Raw genomic sequence first — 23,100 nt, 5'->3', positions numbered from 1 at the left:
TTTAAATATAACTAAATATACAAATGTGCACAGGGTTAAGCTGTGCGCTAATTTGACTAGAAACACCAGAGACCGGAATTGTAAAGCATCTTTTTGTTATGAGGCAGGCTGATGAGACTTCCGTGTTCAGGAAAAAGGTTTACATGTGACTTTGCTAATGGTAAAAAATTCTGAAATTCTCTTCAAATTTGTTTTTTTATATCAAATTAATTATTTATTAATAAAACAATTATTAGATTTTTATGTTTAAAAATATATTTACTACATTTTATATTTATGCTTTTTATTCTTGAAATGAAAGTTTTATATTGTATTTTATAAGTTTTGATATTTTGTTATATTTTGATAGTTTAATTAATGATAAAAAAAATACTTCATCACTAAATGATTTTTAATAAAAAACAGTAAATTAATTATTTATTTATTAACCCAGATTTAATAAATAATAAATAATTTAAAAAATAATATATTTCCAGATTTTATTTTATTTTTTATTTATTTATTTATTTATTTTATTTTATCTCTATTATGCTATTTCCTAATGTTTATTATAAATCTGTCATTGTGTTCTATGAATATTGTTGCCTCTGTGATAAACGACTTACTGTGTGGGTCTCGTTTGTAAGTCACTTTGAATAAAAGTGTCTGCTGTATGCATAAATGGAAATAAATTAATTAAAAATATTACATTAAATATATTCACTTGTAAAATATTGAAGAAATAAGAAAGCACATTAGGTAACATCAGCTATAATAAAATATAATACATGTAGAAGTTACATATCTGTCTTCATCTTTTAATTGTTTTATATGATAATCTGTCAAGTAGAATAATGTAATGCTGAGACAAAGAATTAAATGGTTTTTACGGTTTGGAAAGTCCTTATTACAGTGATTCTGATATTATATGAATTCACCATCAATATCTTTAAGTTGTGAATAGATTTCTTCTAGATGTGTTTATTTGATTGTTTGGTTTCTCTACTTTTCTTTTAGAGCTTGCAGGTCTGGCAGAAGTGCACAAGAAGAAAGAATGGGTTAAACTGGGCTGACACACACACACACATACACACACACATGTTTGTTTTTGTGAAAAGTGGGGACATCCCATAGGCGTAATGGTTTTTATACTGTACAAACTGTATGTGCTATTGCCCTACACCTAACCCTACCGCTTACAGGAAACTTTGTGCTATTTCAGATTTTCAATACATTCTGTGTGATTTATAAGCGTTTTGAAAAGTGGGGACATGGGGTAATGTCCTGAAAAGTCACTTTCTCCTTGTAATACCCTTGCCATTATACAAATTGATGTCCTCATTTGTCACAAACACACACACACACACACACACACAATTACATTTTTCTCTCCCCCCTCTCTCTGTCTTGTTTTCTGTCTGATTCACAGTGGCATAGGGACACCACAGGACTGGCATGGTTTGTACTGCTGGCACGGGTCACATGGAAAGATAACACACACACATTACACACAGCAGCTCTCAGGACACCCACAGCGTTAAAGACCTAACAATAGGAACCACATCAACACTAGTGCAAACGTATAATTTAATAGAGCTCTTGTAATATTTCAAATGTGAACAAAGTATGCCAAAAACGCAAGAAAAGACTTATGACATTTAAGACTTTTTTTTTTTAAGGCCTTTGTGCTGGATTCATGAATGGAATAAGTGCTTATAATGGGTTTGCATTTCATTTTCAGTAGATAATATAGTTGATAAATAATAAATGTGACTAATTACTATTATCACGCTGGGAAAGTGTTGATTTTTGCTAATTTAAACAATTTTAACAGTTATTTCAGAATGGAAAAGGAACTACGGTTTGTCTCTCTCTCATGTCTGTCTTAGGGTGGAAAATTGCTGTCTCCCGTTCCTGTGATAAAGCTGTTGCCTGTGCGCTGGGAAAGTGAAATCCATCATGCGACGGAGAGGGTTTATTCCACCATTCCGCCCCATTGAGGCCCGTAACACGTATGTGCTCTTGCCATGCATCATTTACCCACAACACCCCTCTTGCTCTCTCTTTGTGTCGGCTCTCGGTACCGTCTTTTGGCTCGCTATAGCGACAGCTTTGCTCGCATGCAGTCTTTTGCAGGATTGATCTATTGTAGTTGTTGTTTTTTTGCGGGTAGTTTTGTTCAGCGCTGCTGGGTCTAGTTCACAGACATCAACGGCTCCTTTATACTGTCAGACTCCTTTTGCATTGTTCCTACAGGCTCTACACGGACATAAACCCACATGCACTTCTACTGCCAAGTGCTTGGTGTACTATTTCAACTTCTTTATGACAGGATAACACTTTGCTACCACTTTCGATGTTTTTTCTAGGGAAAGAGCGAGGAATCTGTGCACAGGAAGGTGAAATGACACTAAATTGCTGCGAGAGCTGAAATTTTGAGCTGCTTCGGTTGATACATTGAGAACCGCCCCGGGTTAGTTTGCTTTAAAATATACAAAAAACATCAACCAGTGTAGTTCCACAATGCCCAGAGCAAATAAACAAAAATTTACATTCACAGACATGCCCTTAAGAGCTCGTTGAATAAATTGCTGTGTTTATCTGTGGAGGTTTCATGATTTTGTGGCAATAAAACGCCTCCACTTAGATGAAAATATTCAAGAGACGTCTTTATTAGCAAAACAAGATTAAGCAAACGCAGCTGCTCTTAACGTATGTCTTGTTGTCTCCTGTAGCTTGTGTATGGTTACGCAGTAATTCACATGTGTTAAAGAATCAGATTAAATTGCAGGAGGTCGCCATGTGACCATGCGGTACTTTTGGTTGTTAGTTGGCAACAGGTTTCTCCACGAGTATCCAACTGTTTTAGAAGGTAGATCACATGAGTAACCGTTGCTCATGTCACGTAAAATGACTTAAATGACGTAAACCTTTATTGAAAACAGTCACTTTGTAACTCTGAATCACTGCAGATGTAAACACTTAAAGAGATGATTTACCCCAGATTTAAAATTCTATTGTCATTTACTCAGCCTCATTCTATTCCAAACTTGTATTACTTCAGAAGACATACATTGTAAAAAAAAAATCCATAGTTACATCATCATTTTGGCAGCTGTGGTTGCCAGAATAATTTTGTAAAAAATACTGAAAAATAGTTAATCCAAAGTTGCTTTTCCACAAGCTGAAGAGTATACTGATATACAGAAGGTGCACAGAGTCATTCACTCAAACACAAAACACCATCATGGTAACACACAACACCTAAATAATGTGATAAACATTCATTAAACAAAAGAAGATGTATTATAAAACCCTAATGTACATAACTGATAACAAAAACTATTAAGAAACATGATTATTTAAACAAAATGCTTTCAAATGTGGAATGTAACACAGGGAATTCTGGGAATATCAGTTTAAAGTTTTTGACTGTAAATAATACATTGATTTGTTTAAATTTTTTTTTTTTTTTTTACTTGTAAAAGCTGTACAATTAACAGCATTTTACTGTAAAATTGCATGTAATGTCCGGTTAGATCTTTTACAGCTGTGCTTTACTCTTTGCAGAAAGAATGCAGAAGAAGTGTTTTCCCATACTAATGTTTATTTTGTAAAAAATCATATTTTCTGATGTTTTTTACCTAATACCTTTTTGTGATTTTTGGTGAATTTAATTTAATCCACTAACTTAATAGAAGAGTTAAGATACTTTATGATGCTTTTTTTTTTCTTTCATTTTGCACTTTGACAGCCTTAGTCTTTAATGTATATTTATTATATTAAAAAGAGTAACCAGAATATTAAAAAAATCACCTTTTCTTCTTCACAGAATAATACGTCAGTAGAGTTAGAAATGACTTGAGGGTGGGTAAATGATGACTCTTTTTCATTTGTGTGAATTATTTTCTTCTAAAAGATGAATCATTTGTTGCAGGCTGGTCTCGAGAGTGACGTGGATGCAGCTTTTAGACGTGTAAGCATCTTTCTGTATTTCTTTGCTGTGCCATAACATAAAAAGTCGCCTAGACACCAACTCTGTAGTTAAACATAGTCCCTAACTGTTTTCTCGTGATCAAAGCTTGCACGAATTGAACAACATAAACAAGTGGTGACACTCAACTTGTGAGTAACCGATCCTTTGCATTCCCATCTGTGTCTGCACGCGGGTCACTCTCACGGCCAACATCTCTCACCCTTAAGAGTTGCTCTCTGTGACCTGTAACCTGCGAATCGTCAATCCCATTTCCCACTTCTCATCAAAACCTGCTTGTGCTCATCTTAGTGCTGAACGCTGCAAATGTGTGTCCTGCTGAGCTGAGTTCAGGTTGTGAGGGAGCTGTAGCAGATAATGGCATCAGGTGGGGGTGTGTGTGTGTGTGTGTGTGTGTGTATGAAGGTGTCTGGGGAGCAGTCTACACCTGCTCACTCTCTTCAGTGCCCACTGGGGGCTGGATTCCCAGAATGCCTTTCAGGCAGCTGTTGACAGCCAGCACTGTGCCCTGGCCCCCCAAACGGCTCTGGGGATCAGCTGCTTAAGAGTGTTTGCTTGTGTGTGTTTGAGGGGGTTAACACAATGTGTGTTCTGCAGAGAAAGTCATAAGACACTTGTTGTAAGTGTGTATGTGTGCTTGTTTGTGTGTGTGTGCGTGAGGGCATAACATATGTGGTAGTACTGTTTACATATTAGGGCTGTCATGAAATATACAGTAAATATAATGCAGTGTAATTAAAAAAAAATGCATTTATACTACAGATCTTTGTATCAGTATGTTTATATTTTTTATGTACATTAACATATATTATATTATATTATATTATATTATATTATATTATATTATATTATATTATATTATATTATATTATATTATATTATATTATATTATATTATATTATATTATATTATATTATATTATATTATATTATATTATATTATATTATATTATATTATATCAATCCATTCTCTGAACCGTTTGTTGTCTATATGGTCGTGATTGGGAAAACGCATATGAACATATGTCCAGTCCATGTTATATTGTTTTATATGATATGATATGATATATGATATGATATTATACATATGCATGTACAACAATGTACAAAAAATAAAACATACAAGGATCTAAAGTATCAGGAGTGTTGTGAGGGGGAAAAAAATTACAATATAATTAATATATACATTTTTATTAATTAATTTTTTATTTTTATTTTCTAACCTATATTGTCTTGATAGTTTAAGTCCTTGTAAATGTCTTATTTTAGGATTTATTTATTTGTTAGTTTTTAAATTTATATAATTTTCTAGAGTTCAAGTAATGACAAAACTATATAATAATAAGGTATAAAATTAATTAAGAAGTGTGTATTCGAACAACCTTATGTCGTTTATGCTTAACAGGCAACAGTTTTCAATTAAACCTCTTAAATTCGTCTCTTTAATTAGGGACAAAAAAACATTAATTTTTGCCCGTTACCAAGATTTCACTTGGCTTGCAAACATATTTAACATCATTCTTTTCAATATGCTTATGTCTGTGGGACATTTCAAAATCTCATGTAAATATGGTTGTGAGGTTTTTAATTTGAAAAAATATTAGTTTTCCTACAGTTCAGTTAATGAAGAATCATGTCACAAGTGTTCATATTGAAATTAACGTACAAAAGTGAAGCAAAATCTGCGAGTAGTTTTCTCTTGCTTGACACAATCACGACCCAATTATGACATTATGATTTATTGTGACATATATCGCAATGTCTATTGCATCACGAAGTAGTTGGCCATAACCAGCCGTAGTCTATCTGTGTATATCAGATTGCATGCTCACACATTCCCTCAACAAGAGTTAAGAGACCTCTCGAGTTCCCTCACACAGTTGTACCCCGACATTAATTTTCACCCTCCTGAAGTCCTTCACTTCACAGATCCAGTTACTGACCCCTCTCACCTCCAAACATGACCTACATCAAAGGTCTGAACCTTCCTGTGACCCACGTCCGTACACACATGCAAACAAGCACATTTATACTCTCAGCGTCTCGTTGTAAATCATAAGGCTCTAACTTGGCTCGAGCTTTAGTCGTTGGCATCTAGCTCTACAAAATAAACAAAGTCCACTTTTAGTCCATTTTAGTCAAAGAGTATGATTACATGTGCAATTTTACACTGGTCACAGTGTCGTTATCAAGGAAATGCTTTGAGCGAAATGGGATCAGCATACCTGCAGTTATCGAAAAGTGTATGGAAGATTGTAATTATGCTGTTTAACTGTCTGCTGAACTGAGTAAGAATTGCAGAGAGAGATGATAGTGTTTCTCAGTGTATCTGCGGTAACTTGAGCGAACATGTCACAGCGGTGCCCCTAGCCAAACCAGATCAAAGGCCTCCACACACGCACAGGGGTCTCTTTGTTCAGTGTGATCTCATGTCCCAGCTGGCTTATGTCATCCTAGCACTACAACATTACAGTACAACCTGCCCCAAGGCTGGTTCAGGTAGAAAACATTATAATAGTCAAATAAAGCACATACAGGTGTGTGTGTGTGAGCAGGTGAGCGACTGCATAGGATTCCTAATAATAAAGGTTCTAATATTAGAGCTCCATTGTGTTTTTCTCGCACCTTAAGTTCAGCAAAAAACATTTTTGATCTCGTTGGTATTTATATAAGATGCAGAAATAGCACACTAGCAGTTTTGAGTGTGTGCATTTTTAAATTGATGTATTTGTCAGTCTTCTGTTTGGGTTTATAGGGATATAGAATGTATGCAATTAAACTAATTATTTAATTATTTAATTTTTGATGATAATTCCTTGCAAACAATGAATATTGATTTATTTTATTAATACTTTTTTTTTTTTTAGCAATATACAACCCGAATTCCAGAAATGTTGGGACATTTTTTAAATTTGAATAAAATGAAAACGTCCTAGGTTACGTATGTAACCATGGTTCCCAGAGGGAACGAGACGCTGTGTCGGAAAACACTAGGAGAATGTCTTCAGCGATACCATGCTCTGAATCATATGTGTAATCACTCCAAACGATGGGCGAGATGTCACAGGTGGGTGACGTAACGACCAGGAAGCTTAAAAGCACGTGAACTGCAACCGGCGTTAGCTTCTAGGAATGAAGCAAGCTCTAGTAGGGATGCCGGATGTATGGCCCTGAGATGTAGCGTCTCATTCCCTCGGGGAACCATGGTTACATAACCTGGGACGTTCCCCTTCAGGAACTCGAGCTGCGTCGGAAAATGCTAGGGGAATGAGATGTTCATACTGCCAGACTTGCAAATCCCTGCCTAGTGTGGAAGAGCACAGCTATGGCAAGAGAACAGAAGAGCCAGGAGCAACTCGCAAATCTAGGTCATAGAACCTGACCACCGCGAGGGGCGTAGACCATCCCGCAGCGTTGCAGATGTCATACATAGGTACACCTGCCAGAAAGGCCTTGGAGGCCGCCACACTTCTAGTTGAGTGAGCCTTGACCCCCAATGGTGAGGGGAGATCAGAGGACTCAAGGCTATGGAATAGCATCCTGATCCACCACTTAGCATAAGCTTCTCTGGCCGAAGGCCTCAGCCTCAGTGCACCGTGGAGGAAAAGTGTAACTAGGGGGTGTCTGCCCACTGACTGGCCACCAGGAGGGGCGTGGTAAGCCGCAATGGCCGCAACGTAGAACTTTAGGGTTGAGTGGGTCAACCCTGTGAAGAATTGGGCCTGCAGGAACTCTAGCACTATACCAATCGGGCAGTTAACTGGGTCGAGCTGGCGGTCTCTGCACCATGAAGTGAAGAGTCTCCACTTCAGGGCGTACAGTTTCCCCCTGAGGGGCCACACCCACAGCTTCCACAACTCCGGGCGGGGGTGAAGGACCATGCCCTCCGCCTGTTAGAGGAGATCCCTTCTGACAGGAATCTCCCATGGAGAGCCGTCGAGGAGAGAAATCAGGTCTGAGAACCATACTCGGCCCGGCCAGAATGGGGCTACTAGCAGCAGACGAACCCTGTGCCGGCGCACTCTCTTCAGAACTCCCGGGAGAAGAGCGATCGGGGGAAAAAGGTGTACAGTCTAAGCCTCAGCCAAGTCTGTACCAAGGCATCCAGCCCCAGTGGAGCCTGTAAAGGGGGCGCGAACACAGACCTCCCTGGTGGTTGATGTAAGAGACCGCCGCTGTGTTGTCGGTGCGTACCAGCACACGGTGATCTCTTAGGTCCGGGAGGAAGTGGCGAAACACGGCCAGCATCTCCAGGCAGTTGATGTGCCGCGTGAGATGGTGACCGCTCCACAGACCACGGGCAGGGTGGCCACTCATGACCGCTCCCCAACCGGTGAGGAATGCGTCCGTCGCTAGCGTTACGCGGCGACAAGGAGCTCCCAGCACTGGGTCCTAAGACAAGAACCAAGGTTTCCTCCACATGTCTAAGGCACGTAGGCATCGCCGCGTGACCTTGTATGCGGAGTGGGTTTCCCCTCAGGGAGAACCCCTTGGTCTTGAGCCACCACTGTAGGGGTCCCATGTACAGCAGGCCAAAAGTTATCACATTGGACGCAGCTGCCATCAGACCCAGTAGTCTCTGGAACTGCTTGACAGTGAGTGACCGGCATTCTCTCACTCTCTTGACTGCCGTGAGGATCGACATGATCCGAGCAGGGGACATACGTGCCTGCATCGTGGTCGAATCCAACACCACGCCCAGATAAGTGGTTCTCTGTACTGGAGAAAGCACACTTTTCTGGGGTTAAGTCTTAACCCCAGCTCTTTCGTGTGAGCGAGAACGACATCTCGATGCTGAACTTCCATCTGCTCATTGACGTCCTCCACGTCCACCACCTCGGAGGAAGACAGGCGGAGCATCGAGCCCTCTCTCCGAGGGGAAGAAACCTCTGGGCGGGCTTCCGATCCCAGAGAGCGGGCGCTGTATCTGATGGGAAAGGAAGAAGATAGTGGCTCGCCCGTCTTCATTCCCTCCACCTGATCCATCTGCGATTCCCACGAATGCAGCCGCCACTCTGCCTCGGTAAAAGCGGGGCCAGCCCCGCGAGGAACGCTGGTGAAGGCTCCCTCCTCAAAGAGAGGGTGGACTTGCTGGACTTGTAACTTGACAAACAACAGTAAATAAGACTCACAGCACATAGATTGGGAATGACACACACACACAGAGCTTTGCTGAATGACAGAAAAACTAACGCCGGTTGATTTTTAGCTTCCTGGTCGTTACGTCACCCACCTGTGACGTCTCGCCCATCATTTGGACTGATTACACATATGATTCAGAGCATGGTATCGCTGAAGAAATTCCCCTAGCGTTTTCCGATGCAGCTCGAGTTCCTCAAGAGGAACTAAAATACTTTCAAATCACATGAGCCAATATTTTATTCACAATAGAACATAGAGAACATAACAAATGTTTAAATGGAGAAATTTTACACTTTGATCCACTAAATGAGCTCATTTCAAATTTGATGCCTGCTACAGGTCTCAAAGTTGGCACAGGGTAACAAAGGGCTGAAAAGGCAAGTAATTTTGGAAAGATTCAGATGGGAGAACATCTAGCAACTAATTAAGTTAATTGACATCAGGTCTGCAACATGATTATCTATAAAAGGCATGTCTTAGAGAGGCAGATTCTCTCAGAAGTAAAGATGGGCAGAGGCTCTCCAATCTGTGAAAGAGTGCTTAAAAAGATTGTGGAATACTGTAAAAACAACGTTCCTCAACGTCAAATTGCAAAGGCTTTGTAAAGCTCATCATCTATAGTGCATAATATCATCAAAAGATTCAGAGAAAATGGAGAAATCTCTGTGCGTAAGGGACAAGGCCTAAGACCTTTGTTGGATACCCGTGGTCTTCGGGCCCTCAGATGACACTGCATCACTCATCAGCATGATTCTGTCATTGACATTACTAAATGGGCACAGGAATACTTCCAGAAACCACTGTCGGTAAACACAATCCGCCGTGCCATCTGCAGATGCCAACTAAAGCTCTATCATGCAAAAAGGAAGCCAAATGTGAACATGGTCCAGAAGCGCCGTCGTGTCCTGTGGGCCCAGGCTCATTTAAAATGGACTGTTTCAAAGTGGAAAAGTGTTCTATGGTCAGACGAGTCCAAATTTGACATTCTTGTTGGAAATCACGGATGCCGTGTCCTCCGGGCTAAAGAGGAGGGAGACCTTCCAGCGTGTTATCAGCATTCAGTTCAAAAGCCAGCATCTCTGATAGTATGGGGATGCATAAGTGCATACGGTATGGGCAGCTTGCATGTTTTGGAAGGCACTATGAATGCTGAAAGGTATATAAAGGTTTTAGAGCAACATATGCTCCCCTCCAGACAACGTCTATTTCAGGGGGGAAAAAAGCTGACCACAAACTCTTCAGCAGCTGGAAACCTATATCAGGCAAGAATGGGACCAAATTCCAACACCAAAACTCCAGAAACTCATAATCTCAAATTTAAAAAAACGTCCAAAAATTTCCGGAATTCGGGTTGTATTAGTAGTAGCATATTGGTATTTGACCTATATTATAGATTACTAATTATTATTATTATTATTATTATTATTATTAACATTATTATTATTAACAGTTCTTTTAAATAATTTTTATTTTCTTTAATACTTTAATAATCTGAAGATCCATTTTCTACTATAAATAACCTTTTATAGAAAGGTTCTATGGATGTTAAAGGTTCTCCGCGGAAGCATAGGCACCAATAAAGTGCCAATAAAGTTTTTTTTTTTTTTTTTTTAATAAACCTTTACATATGAATGCTAATGAGATCATGCTGGATTCAGACAACAACTCTTTGAAATACTCCACCAGACCAAATGTGAAATAGCATGTTGAATGCAAATGTAGATGTTACTGACTGTCAGTATTTACTGTACTCATGTGAATCTGTCCGTATTTCCACTAACACAGGGGTTTTATTTTCCCAGGAACTTTGCCACTGCACTATAAACCACAGGCTGCGTCTGCCAGTGTGAAGCGAACACCATGTTCTGTGTACAAGAAACGGGGTCTGTGCCATGCATCGCTCAAGAACATTCCCCTTATTCCAACGGAGTTCACACTACCCTCTGCCAAATGGCCAGCTAGCCTCTCCACAGGTCCTCCAAAACCTTCTCTACAACACCTGTGATGAGAGATGCGTCTTCTAGCTCCAAACAGATGCGTGTTTTAGAGCCTTCCCACTTAAACACAAACCAGCTTTACAAGTCAAACTCTGTTGCTTTGAATACTATTAATGTTCAGAGACATTTGGAGCTTTTGCTAACTAGTTATTTGCACAATGCAAACTTCAGCTTAGGATAGTTTAAGGAGAAAAATGAGAAGTCCTAAAGAAATTTCTTCAGATGTGAGGCCTAGGATATTTTCCACATTTTCTAGCTTGAATTTTAAAGAGGTTTTAATGTAGTTTGAGTGGCTACGCTTTGATATGCGTTCCTCGAATCCACTTGAGAGAAGCCCTCACCGCAGGGGCTACCAAGGGGGAAGAGTGCAAAGAAACATAAGCGCACAGGCTCTCCAGATGTGTAATTACTTAATTTCCTTGCATATAAAACAATGCTATAATTAAAAGGAAGTATGCAATTTACCACAAGTAAAGTGGCCCAAATAATGTATGAACAAAACTAATTCAGTGTGTATGACTATTAGTGCAATACCAAAAACAAAATAATATTTCAAAGATGTTGTATCACAACTTTATTTGGAGATGTTCCACGCTTTGAATGTGGTGTAATTGTTCATATGGTTTTGGGCCCTGCATTAGTTGTCAGTACATTGTAAAGCTTAATAAATGTACTACCGTGCAAAAAAATAAAATATTTATTTAGAAAGGATGTATTGAATTTATCAAAATACTTTTATATTATGTTACTCTTATGTTATTTTCTGTTTCACAAAGGGTTCAGTTTCCATCAAAAAAATAAAATAAATAACAAATATTTTCAACATTGATAAAAATTGACTGCAGAAAAATACAAATTCAGCTGTGCCATCACATGAATACATTACATATTAAAATATATTCAAACAGCAAACTTAATTTAAATTTTAACAATATATTTCACAATATTACTGTTTGTTTGGTCAAATAAATACAGCCTTGGTGAGCATAAGAGACTTCTTTCAAAAACATCTGAAAAATCTTACCAACCAACCTAACATTTGAATGGTAGACTAAGGTAAGTTGTGACTGGAAAGTTTACTATATTACACACACACTCTTTAAAGTGTCTCCTCTTCCACAACTGGGAATTATGGAATACAGTATCTACTCGATAAGTCAGGTATTGGAGACCAATGGTAAAGTCCTCATGATTTTAAGACGGATGACGGTCCAATTCTGAGATGTAGCACAACTAGCCATTTAATCAATAAAACACACCCCTGGACACAACAGGTTTCTGGAAGGGTCATTTTAGAAGCTTTGATTGTAACAGACTCTCATTTAAGCAAAGACCTCCCATTACATCGAGCCTTTTAAATTATCTCTTTTTAAACTCACAGAACAGATTTCCATAACAAAAGCATTGGGGTTTAAGTGGCATCGTCTCAACACAAGACAGAAGAACGTTTTGTTTTAGCTGACAGTGAGCCGATGAACTGTCAATAATTTAAAAAAAGGGGTTCTTTGGTAGCCCAAAGAAAAAGACTGCTTTTCATAATATTATATAATCTAATACTTCGTGTTTTACCTCTCACAGATGTTCTGGTTGTGTGTCTGATTTCACTGTTGCGATGTTGACTGCAGATGGGTGAGTAATGTTTTGACAAGCAACCACAACACTGATATTTGTAGAACAGATGCAGTCTGGCAACATTACAATTACTTTTTCACGTAGTTCTTTGACAAACTGCTGAAAACAGTATAGAAAATGCTCAGCACATCTTGATTTTCAGATTTTTCTTCAGACTTTTTGCGCCACCAATACGACCAACTGGACACGAGCAACTTAATTGACAAAACACACACACGTCTCACATTCCCACAGAGAAGCAAAGTTGTGTGATTCCTTCACAGTCTCCGTATCAGCCATTACGACACACAAAGGACCTTCATCCCTGCAGATGGAAGTCTCTGTGTTTAAACATTCACAGCCTAGCCTGAAAAGAGTCACATAATTCCAGCAAATTGGACACAGTGATTAGTGCAGGGAGAGAAAAAAAAAACAGAGCCCATTCATAACTTCAGCGGTCGGGAGAAACGCAATTATTCCCAGAGGGTTTGACAAAGGGTGAGAATTTATGCCGCAAAAGTAATTTAATGTTTGTTTTCTTTATTTTTAAGACATTTGCACAGATCCATCAAACTGTCACGCCTTGTGCATATATTCAGGAAATGTCTTTCAGCTCGTTTGAGAAAAGAGAGTGAGAGAAAAACATTGGCCGCTTAGTTTATTTCTTTATTTTTTCCTGTCTTGTAGAAAGCTGACACCCGTCCACAGTTGTGTTTTAGCTCAAGTAAATCACGCTTCTTAACATTTTCTGCTAGTTTAGTTATTCCTATCACTTTTTGTTCATTTTACCTGATGGGCCGCACTTTTTAAACACATTTGCTGCAGTGTTTAAAAAAAGCACACAGTACATGCAAACATACTGTAAATGGATGAGTAATATGGCACATGCTGTTATTCAAGTTTTCTTGTGTCATTTTAAATTAAGGGTCTTCCTTTCTAAAAGATGGGGGGTTTACGACTATCAGGCCTGTTTTTCGAGCCTTGTCGCATTCCCAAGAATCCTGGCAACTCTTTTGGATGGATGGGATCCTCATGGATATAACAGAGCACAAAGAATGAATAGAATGGTGTGAAAGAGTGATGCTGAAAAGAGAGACTGCACGTTGATAAAGGGAGGAAGTGTTTTTAAACAATTTCTGTGTTTCTTTTTATCTATATTTTCTGTAAAATAAAGTCCGGAAATCTATCAGAGGGGAAGAGAGGGGTGGGAAAGATAGCATTAGGAGAAGTTTGCCTTTGCACTTTTGCATGACCCAGTATGTTAACTAAATCTGGTGGTGAAATATACCTGCGGAGACCGACAGGTAACCTTTCATTATGACCGTAATCCCTCTTAATAACAGAGCTGTGATGTCTGATATGCCCCATTACTCTGAGCAGCAAAAGACAAGCTGCTGTTAAACTCTAACAGCAGCCTGAAGATATGTGAATGAACCCCACACACGCACACACAATCACCCACCATATAGATGCAGAAACTAAAAGCACAACAAAAATACGCTAAAAACGTTTTTCTTATATTCTTTTGTAAGTGCGTGTGAAAAATACCACAAAATACACTTTCATTCAGTGTCATACTTCCATAGACTCAGTTTCATAGATTTTATCATTAAATCTTCAAAGCTAAAAAGTTAATAAAATCTTAAAACAATTATAAAAAGTAGTAAAAAAAAAAAAAGTAAATAGTTTGATGGCAATACATATCTATCTTCTAAAGGATTTTTTTTCTTAATCTTCTAGTGAATGAAAAATAGCTTCTTGCACTTTTTTAAAATTTCTTTATTATATTTAATGGGAAAACAAAAACATTGACCTTAAACAGCTATGTGGATTATGTAATATTGTGAGGATACTTTTTAGCTTGTGTTCTCCCTTTAATTTTCTGCAATTCAAATTACCAAAAAGTTCAAGAGATACTTTCCAAAGGAGGATTAGATTTGTATGTTTTAGAAAATGAGCAAATGAGATCTGGGCTGTTTTTACACTTTTTATCTGATCTACCAATTACTTAGGAAAAATCTACAGCAATTAATGTGAAGCATTTCAATTATTAATGTTAATACTGTTAATACATTATTATTCAATCAAAAGGGATGGTTTTATTTGCATTTTTTTATTTGCATGTTTTGTAATAATTTACTAACTCCACAAATAGTTTTTCTTTTCTTTTTATTATCAATCTTATCAAATATATATTATTCTAACACTATATTTACAGAGTAGGCTAACTTTTAGATTTGGCTTGTGTGTACTGTTCGTTTTTATTTGATTTATTTATTTATTTTAATCACTTGACCTTCCATACAGCAAAATGAAATAATACCTACTAATAAATTATTATTAATAATATTATTATTTTATACAATAATACATTATTGCATTACTTCAGCTGTAAAAGACAATAGATTTTGATAATGTTGATATTTCTTCTCCAAGGTCACCAGAGAAAAAAAATATTTATTTACTTATTTATTAGATATCTAATAACAATAACGCATGTCTTTTCAAGCTGTTGTGTAAACTAGGCACATCATCATAATGGAAATGTAACTTACCTGTACCAGTCCATTCCGTTGTCATAGTTACGGTCGAAGAAATGCGGCTCGGCTCCGACCGCGCGAATATCTGGATGCACGCGCAGAAACTCCAGCAAGGCGCGCGTCCCCCCTTTTTTCACGCCGATGATGATCGCCTGAGGCAGCTTCTTACTGCCCTCACCTAACGCACTCAGTTTACCTGTATCAAAATACGATTCTCCCGTCTCCAAATCTACATCCAAAGAGTTTGACATCTTTACGTGCGCCTGGAAAACGCGTCTGTCAGCATCAATAACAGGTAAATCCTCTTCACGGACACTTTCGAGGCGGTGGATCGAGCTGTGGTGCCTCATCACGGTCCATTTCTGAAGAAGTCTCTTTCTCCTCAGCGACTCGAAGTCTTTAAGTTTCGAGGCGTAAAATCTCTCCACCGGACCGGCGTCCCTTCTCTCTGTGCGTATACAGGTCCCGCATCGCTCCGTGAGGCAGTGGAGAAAGTATAAAGACGCGAGTATAGACAGCAACATGACCGCGAAGGTCTTAAAGATGCTCTTGGACGGAGGGTCCGGAAAGACGCGGCTAAATGCCATGTCGGTCCACGGGTGGCATGAGTTGGAGAGACAGCCATGCTAGACTGGCATTATTCAGTCTTGCCATCAAAAAATAAGGCAGAGTTTGGAGCTTGAGAGCATCAAAGGTGGATTAGAGTTCGCACGCGCCGCTCTCCAAAAATCCTTGCGCATATGTAAAGCTCCTTGTCCTTATGTAAACAGTTACTAGTCTGAGAATTAGTTTAGTGCGAATTTTAAATTACTATGTTAGAGGAGATCATTTGGATTATTTATTAAATAGTTTGTTTTCAACCCAAATGTATAGCGAAAAAAGGAGCCCATTTAATTAGTCCAAAATTCAAAAATAAGCAAAATTTCTTTCTTTTTTTTTTTTTTTAATCCAGCGTTTGCTTCAAGTGATTTGTGAAATTCTGATAAACTTTCATAGCACTAGTAGCTCACACGTGTGTGCCTTGTATCTAACTTCAGAATGACGTCACCTGAAGTGACTGACATGTCGCGGTCCAATCAGGTTCCACAAACCTTTCCCGAGCGCATGTAATTTGCATGCCAGTAACCAATAGGATGCAGGTTGGGCAGGGCAGACTCCGCCCACCTGTCAGTTTCTGCAAGGGAACGGTCACGCTCGTGTTCAAAGCAAATGTCACATTCAACGCCCGTGGCCACAGCCGAACAAATGCAGGTTTGTAGTTTACGCAAGGTGGTTGTAGAGAAATCAAGACATGGTTTGTAGATTCATAATAATCACCATATTCACCAAATAAATTAAAAAGTAATGACACTGCTAAGACTCAAATGCCTCTCCAATCAACGTTATAATATTGTTGTTAAGATTGTAAACAATATTTTGCAGTAAATCCCTTACTAAAGTAAGGTCAAAATGCTTTGTCATTTTGTTCAGAAATATTATATAGAATTTGAAGCTAATGCTAAACATACGATAAGCCATTGGATAGAGGAAAATTTTAGTATGAAACTGATACGTTGTTTGATCTCTTGTGCAAGTGTGTGTTTACACAGTCACAGTAATGGTTTAATAAGATTATTTCAGACATGCATTACTGCATGACTAAATCTATAAACATTATCTCCAAATCTACAGGGTGTGTGCACTTCATCATTTGTGCGGATGGATAAGAGAGAGAGAAAAAAGCTGGTGTTCATTCCATCAGTTTTCACCACTATTTATCCTTTATGTCCTAACAGATACATCACTGACAGAACATTTGGCTTTTCTTTTGCTTTTCCCTTAATCCGTCATTCTTCCAACTCTGATTACACTCGGACCTCAGCGCACTTCAGGCCACCAAGGACGGCCGTCATTTTTCCCCCCTGTTGTTACCGTATTCTCTTTCCTTTTTTAATAAGGAGAAGAACACAGCATGGTGAAATGAAAGTAAAAGCAGCACATTATTTCTTTACAAGTGAACAAGAACAGAACCAAATGTTTCACATCTGCTCCTGTAGTTTGCAGCATTACCATGAGAAAGCCAAAGGAGTGTTTCAATGCAGTACAGCCCACTGCTTCAGAATAGAGATGGAGACCTCAGTCAAAACACCGGCTTGCTTGTGCCAGATGTCCCCGTGATGAGGACACAATGCAAAGGCTGACTTGCATTTAACAAATCACACCCTGGCCTTTTCGGCCATCCCGGGAGAAAGAAGAGGCAACAACCATAGCCGGGCCATCCCCCTGCGATGCCCCCTGGGTCAAATGTTTTTGCACCACCATTATCGGTTTCATGATAAAGGAATGTGCGGAAACGCTGTTTCTGAGTGGACAGGCCAGTCCACTGAAATTTAAAACGCAGGCTGAGAGAACTTCATTGCACAATATCGTGCCAGTGTTTATGTATTTTTGGGTTTGTCCATGCAGTTTTGTTACTGCAACTTTTGTAGAAGTATGTGGTTTTTTTGTTCTCTTGAGTAACACAGAAGAGGAAATCTCAGAGCGTAATTATATAGCGCATTTGGTTTGAATCAAAAATGTAAGAGCATATATACAAATAATAGAAAACTATATTTTATCTCTGTTATATTTCCTCTGGATACTTAGAGTGTATTGAATTATAAAACAGGCTCAAGTATTTACAACAAATAATTGCAAGTATCTGCTGTCATTTGTTTAGAGAGTTTAGATATGTCCATTTTGAAATCAAAATACAGTTTTTTCATGAGATGAACAGCTGTTATCGTTCTTTTCCTTGTTTTTGTTAATAGGATCTCAATGTTTTTATGGTCAGCAAGCATTACCTCAAGTAGACGAGAAGACTTCTTATGCATCAGAAATGTGAATCCTGAGCTCTCATGGTTTGTTGCAGTGAAAAGCTTGCTGTAGTTTTCTCTGGACAGCTTTATGTGTGGATTTGGGACATCTCAGCATGGGAGAGACATCTTTACGGCCAGTGCTATTGGAAAAATACAGGGCAGGTAATGCAGTTCAGTCATAGAATCAGAAGGGCATGTGAGGTAACTGTCCAGTAAAACTCTGATTTCATGATGTCCAGATAGATAGTTGGACATATAGATAGATTAGTGTGCTTTATATGATATATTTGAATATAACTTTTACTTTTCCTGCATTTAGTACAGGATTGGCTGAGAGGATTTATGCATCCAAAGTCTAAGCAAATAGTTAGGAAATGTATTTAGATACATAAACACATCTGAGGTTCAGCCGTGCAACTAAAGTGTTTTTCCGGTACTGCAGAGGAAGGATTTTCATTCACAACCGTGGAAATGCAAATAAATCATGCTCTTAGTCAAATTAAGAGTCAGATTTGAAATGCTGCTTAAATGTTTAGATGAAGATTGATTGCAAAGAACCGCCCGAGGCTTATTTACATCAAATTTTATACCTTTATGAGTGCCAACAATAGACCCTTAATGTAAAATAGATTTAGAGAAAAAGTGTGACAGTGTTCATTAATCAGATTTTGAATTCCTAATTAAGTGCAAATGTGATTAACTGTGTGTGTGATTTAGTGTGTGTGTGTCACACATTCCTACCTCTAAGAGGCAGCAAGACTCAACCCAACTTGGAGAAGGTTTGATAGGCAATATTGAGTGAGAGAGACAAGAGATGCATGGGGGTCATCCATAGAGAATGACTATTGCATGTATAACACAAATAATATAGTTTGAAAAATATGAGAAGATACTTAAATGCTTCAAATGGACTTATGGAAACGTGATACATGACTTCCACAAATCCAGTCCACAAAATAGAGATTCCAGCCGATAGAAATGATATGGAAACTTGTTACATTTCCTGTGTATATCACTCTAATACAATGCTCTGGTCAGACTGTCTCTTTCTCTCTCTCTCTTTCACATTGATCATACTAATGGGCCTGGCTTTGGAGATGAGTCTCGCAACCTCCCTGTGTGACTCTCATCTCAGCTCTCCTCTACGAGAGGCCCTTTGAGAAGATGACTCAGTCATTAGATGGATTGCTTTCTTACATAAACAAATGTCAGCCGTGTTCCCGACCTCCCTGTTATGCTCTGCTGTGGGACCAGAAGCATATGTGATATCAGAAGTGTAGAAACCTAAACAAACTCTTGCAGCTCATTAAAGGCCAAAGAGTAACCGTTCATTAAAAAGCAACACAAATGTTTGACTCCCCTTTACAAGAAAAAGTGTCTCTTCATGAATTTAAAGGTGAGTCATGTTTTGATGGAATATAAAAATATATGTAAATAAAAGATGAAAAATTAGTATTTAAAAAAAATAAAAAATAAATGCCAGCCAGATTCTCAGTCAATTAGATTCTATAGAATTTATTAGTAATTTATTTATTTATTTTTTCGTAAAAGCTTATCATTTGTATCACTTGGCAATTTATGGTGACTCAGCAGAGAATAATTTAAACTATTCCAGCTCTTGGATTTACTACATTCCTCACAAATTATTTTGAGCCAAGCCAGATGTTATTCTTCTCTGTGTGGGAATGTAAATGAAAATACCGCAAATGATGGCACACTCCATTCTAATATCTCCTGATTGACAGGTTCTCTGATTCTAAGCTTCTGCGTAGGTGAAACCTGTTATGATGTGCACTCGTACCTGTTTCCAAGTGTACAAGAGGTTATTGATGAGGTGGGGGAGCACTGTGTGTAACAAAGGTTTTTATTCATTTTTCTCTTCTACAGTATGACTGTCCAAGGTTCCATCTGAGGCACCTGAGGGATAGATGATAAAATTAGTTCTGGTTTTGCACCCGGTTTATCCCATCATGTCGAAACCTCTGGGTTAGTGCTTAAACTGTTGTAGGGAATGTTGCCGTTCAGTTTAGCCACCTGAGTACACATTACCTGCATCCATTCCAAAAACAGTTCATCTTCCTTAATTTGATAGAGTATGGAAACCCTGCCTTCGACTTTTTGCATGAGCCTTTGACAGTCATGACAGCTGGATGTAGAAATAACTGCTTTTTGGCACTCGTCTTGACTCGCTGATCCTCTGTTTGACATATTGATATAAAAGGTGTGCTGTTTGTTGTATTTGCTATTATTATTTGTAACAGTATCTCAAATAGATGTCATAAATGTCAAAAAAAGAGGGAAAGAAAAGTGTGGGAAAACTCAAAAGGAGAAAACATGTCAGAGGAGCTCTAATCAAGCCTAAAAACCAGATTCCCAGCAAACAAAAACTAAAATATAGAAGGTAATAAAATATTTTGTATGTATTTATTTGTTTACCTGAATGAGAGCACGAGGATATTTTTATGCTAGTTTTTGATAGATAATCAGTTATCATTTGCAATCAAGCATTTTTCATCCTTAAGCATGGACTTCCTCTCCCACTGATATTTACATGCAGGAAGATCTGACCCGGTCACACGGAAAATATGTAATGAACACTATTTGTTACTGTCAGACTCTAGCCTGATGCCATTAACCAGGACATATGCAGAGCTCTCATTTAAACAGTTAGCATTTTTTTACAAGATCCAAACTGTATAATTACATTTCTGCCATCCATGAATTGTTAATATTTGCCAGAGCGTGAAAGATACCTTGTTAGCTGCACTGCGTAATCAAAGAGTGATGACAAATTAGAGTGATTTTGCATCTGGAGAAAGGTTGAGCGAGTTGGCAACAGGGTGCTTGTTGCTGCTCTTTTGGCTTTTGTCTTGCTTGCCTTTCAACAGAAAGCTCAATGGCTCTTTAGGGCAACCGGACTGAAACGAAATGTTTGGTTATGCTTGTCTGTCTCATTTATTGTATTAGAATATTTCATATTTCCTCAGCCGTCTACTTTGATCCATACCTGTTTGTTTTTCAAGTCATCCAATACTAAAAAGACTGTAAAGTTATCCTAATTAGAACCCCTAAAGTAAAAAGGATAATTGAAGAAAAGTTCCCAGCTGCAAAAGGAGCGACTCCGTTTAAGAATACACTTGAGTGCGACATCAGACGCCTCCAGCACGTTTAAAGGTTTTCACAAGTGCCTGAATAGCTCCACTCGTCTCTAAAGCGGTATGTTAAGGGAGGCGCTGATGGAGACAGGTTTTTTCTGTTTTGTTTGCTTTAGCAGAGCGGTGTAATTGATACTCTGCAAAATTGTGCTGACCTGTTGGTCTCATTGAGCATTGTTTTTAAGCAAGAAATTACAGTCTGGCGAAGACTCAAAGGCGTCAGACTCTACTTAGTGACTCTGGGTGGGGTCTGGGGTGGTTGATAAAGCTTTTGAAGGCACACGTTACACAAGAGAGGAGGTATAGGTTATGTGTTTGAGTGTGGTCTGACTGATAAGATATCTGTGTTTAAAAATAGTAATGGGAGACAAATAGTTTGTTACTCGTTCATTCTCAACATCATTAAAACACAAATCTTTTTTTTTCTTTTCAACTTAATTAGGTTATTAACCAGTGTATTCAATGTCTAGGTCTTTAAAAAAAACAGCTAGGCAGGGTTAAACTATTTACATAACAGTTTAGTTTTTATATGCAGATATAAATATTTGGTTTCTTTAATGCTAGCCAGAAGGAAAGGATCAAATCTTTTTTTTTTTTTTACAGACGTTTCTGTTTTTGATCTACTTTTGTTCTTGTTCTCTGATGGTGCATGTGTGTATGTGTTTTTTCTTTATTAGTAGATAGTGATTTTAACAGGTATTTGCAGATTAAGCAGTTTTTTGTTGTTGTTGTTGTTGTTTTTTTAACAGTTCAGACGTGTTGCTTTTGTCATTTGGTTATAATTGGTTATAAAAAAAAAAAAAATCAAAATTGTGATGCACTTTTGTATTATAAGGAAACAATTTGTAGAAAAAGAACATGACTAAACTTGCCATTTTCTATGGAATTTAAGTTGAAGAAGCCCTAATCATATCAGTATATACATGGTAAGACTGTTAAAACCTTAACATGTGTGTTTAATTGTTTAATGCTGTGCAGACTAGTGCTTTGACTAGTGGTTTCTCTCTTTCTTCTTCTCTCTTACAGTCTTTCCTTTGTAATACATAGGTGAGCTGTCCAAAGTGTCCAAATCATGGGATCAGAGAATGAAATTAACTGAACATCTGGATATATAGTTAGGTATGGTGCCTTTTTCAGTCCCCATTTATATCCAAAACCCCCTTCTACCAAACAGACACATCAACATGATAATATATGGCATAAAGCCAAACCTCTCCCACACTTTTGTATATCTGTTTCTCTCACTGTCTTTCACTCCGACACACAACTATATACACACACCTCTATTTCCCTCCTGTCCTCCCTTAACATCCAAATGGCAAGCATTCCTTCTTCCCTGTGCTTCCGCTGAAAGAACCGTCCTCTCTTGTACAGAGCTGTACTGTAACCTCACCGCTCATGTTACCACCCCTGGGACAAGCAGGTGATAAAATAGGACTCTGGCCAGCCAGCTCATCCTCCCGCATCTCTTCTAATGAGCACAGAAAGGGAGAGCTGGGACAGGGAATGGACTCCTTCCCTTTGAACACACTAATTATCCAGGATGATTTACACATTTGTTTGCTTGGGAATTTGAAGGGAGGATAGCTTGGGCACCGGTGTGAGCCTCTTGTTGAATACTTGGTTGTCTTTAGAGATTAGCAATAGTGAGATTTTTTTTTTTTTCGCTGAACCCCCCCATTCCAAATAACTGTCTTTTTTTTGACAGCACGGGCAGCAAACATTCACCGTTCTACAAAGACAGTGAGAAAGAGAGGGAAAAAAAAATATTTAATGAGAAAAATCCTGTGAGCTGTGTTTTGAGCACCGTTTGACGCTGCCCTCACTCCCCCCGTCATCGCTGTGT

At 38.3% G+C, this 23,100-nt stretch overlaps 1 protein-coding gene and 1 long non-coding RNA gene across 7 annotated transcripts in view; one reads left to right on the top strand and one right to left on the bottom strand.

Moving 5' to 3' along the window:
- LOC131551413 (uncharacterized) overlaps positions 1 to 11,822 on the top strand; it is a 37,835-nt gene extending 26,013 nt beyond the window's left edge. For 5 of the 6 annotated variants that reach the window (XR_009273761.1, XR_009273760.1, XR_009273758.1 and 2 more), the window contains 3 exons: positions 997 to 1,991; positions 3,917 to 3,955; positions 10,917 to 11,822. This is a non-coding gene — a long non-coding RNA (uncharacterized LOC131551413). The remainder of the gene's footprint in view (positions 1 to 996; positions 1,992 to 3,916; positions 3,956 to 10,916) is intronic. The other variant, XR_009273759.1, reaches the window with a different exon arrangement.
- si:ch211-216b21.2 (heparan sulfate glucosamine 3-O-sulfotransferase 3A1) overlaps positions 1 to 16,244 on the bottom strand; it is a 39,398-nt gene extending 23,154 nt beyond the window's left edge. Inside the window, exon 1 of the mRNA XM_058794356.1 lies at positions 15,278 to 16,244. Within this exon, the coding sequence (XP_058650339.1) occupies positions 15,278 to 15,849 (572 nt within the window). The 5' untranslated portion in view covers positions 15,850 to 16,244. The remainder of the gene's footprint in view (positions 1 to 15,277) is intronic.
- Between the last annotated feature and the right edge of the window lie 6,856 nt (positions 16,245 to 23,100).

This window comes from Onychostoma macrolepis, chromosome 12, assembly GCF_012432095.1.
Source record: "Onychostoma macrolepis isolate SWU-2019 chromosome 12, ASM1243209v1, whole genome shotgun sequence".
NCBI lineage: Eukaryota > Metazoa > Chordata > Actinopteri > Cypriniformes > Cyprinidae > Onychostoma > Onychostoma macrolepis.
Note: the sequence above shows the minus strand (reverse complement) of the source record. Positions and strands in the feature narration are given on the sequence as shown.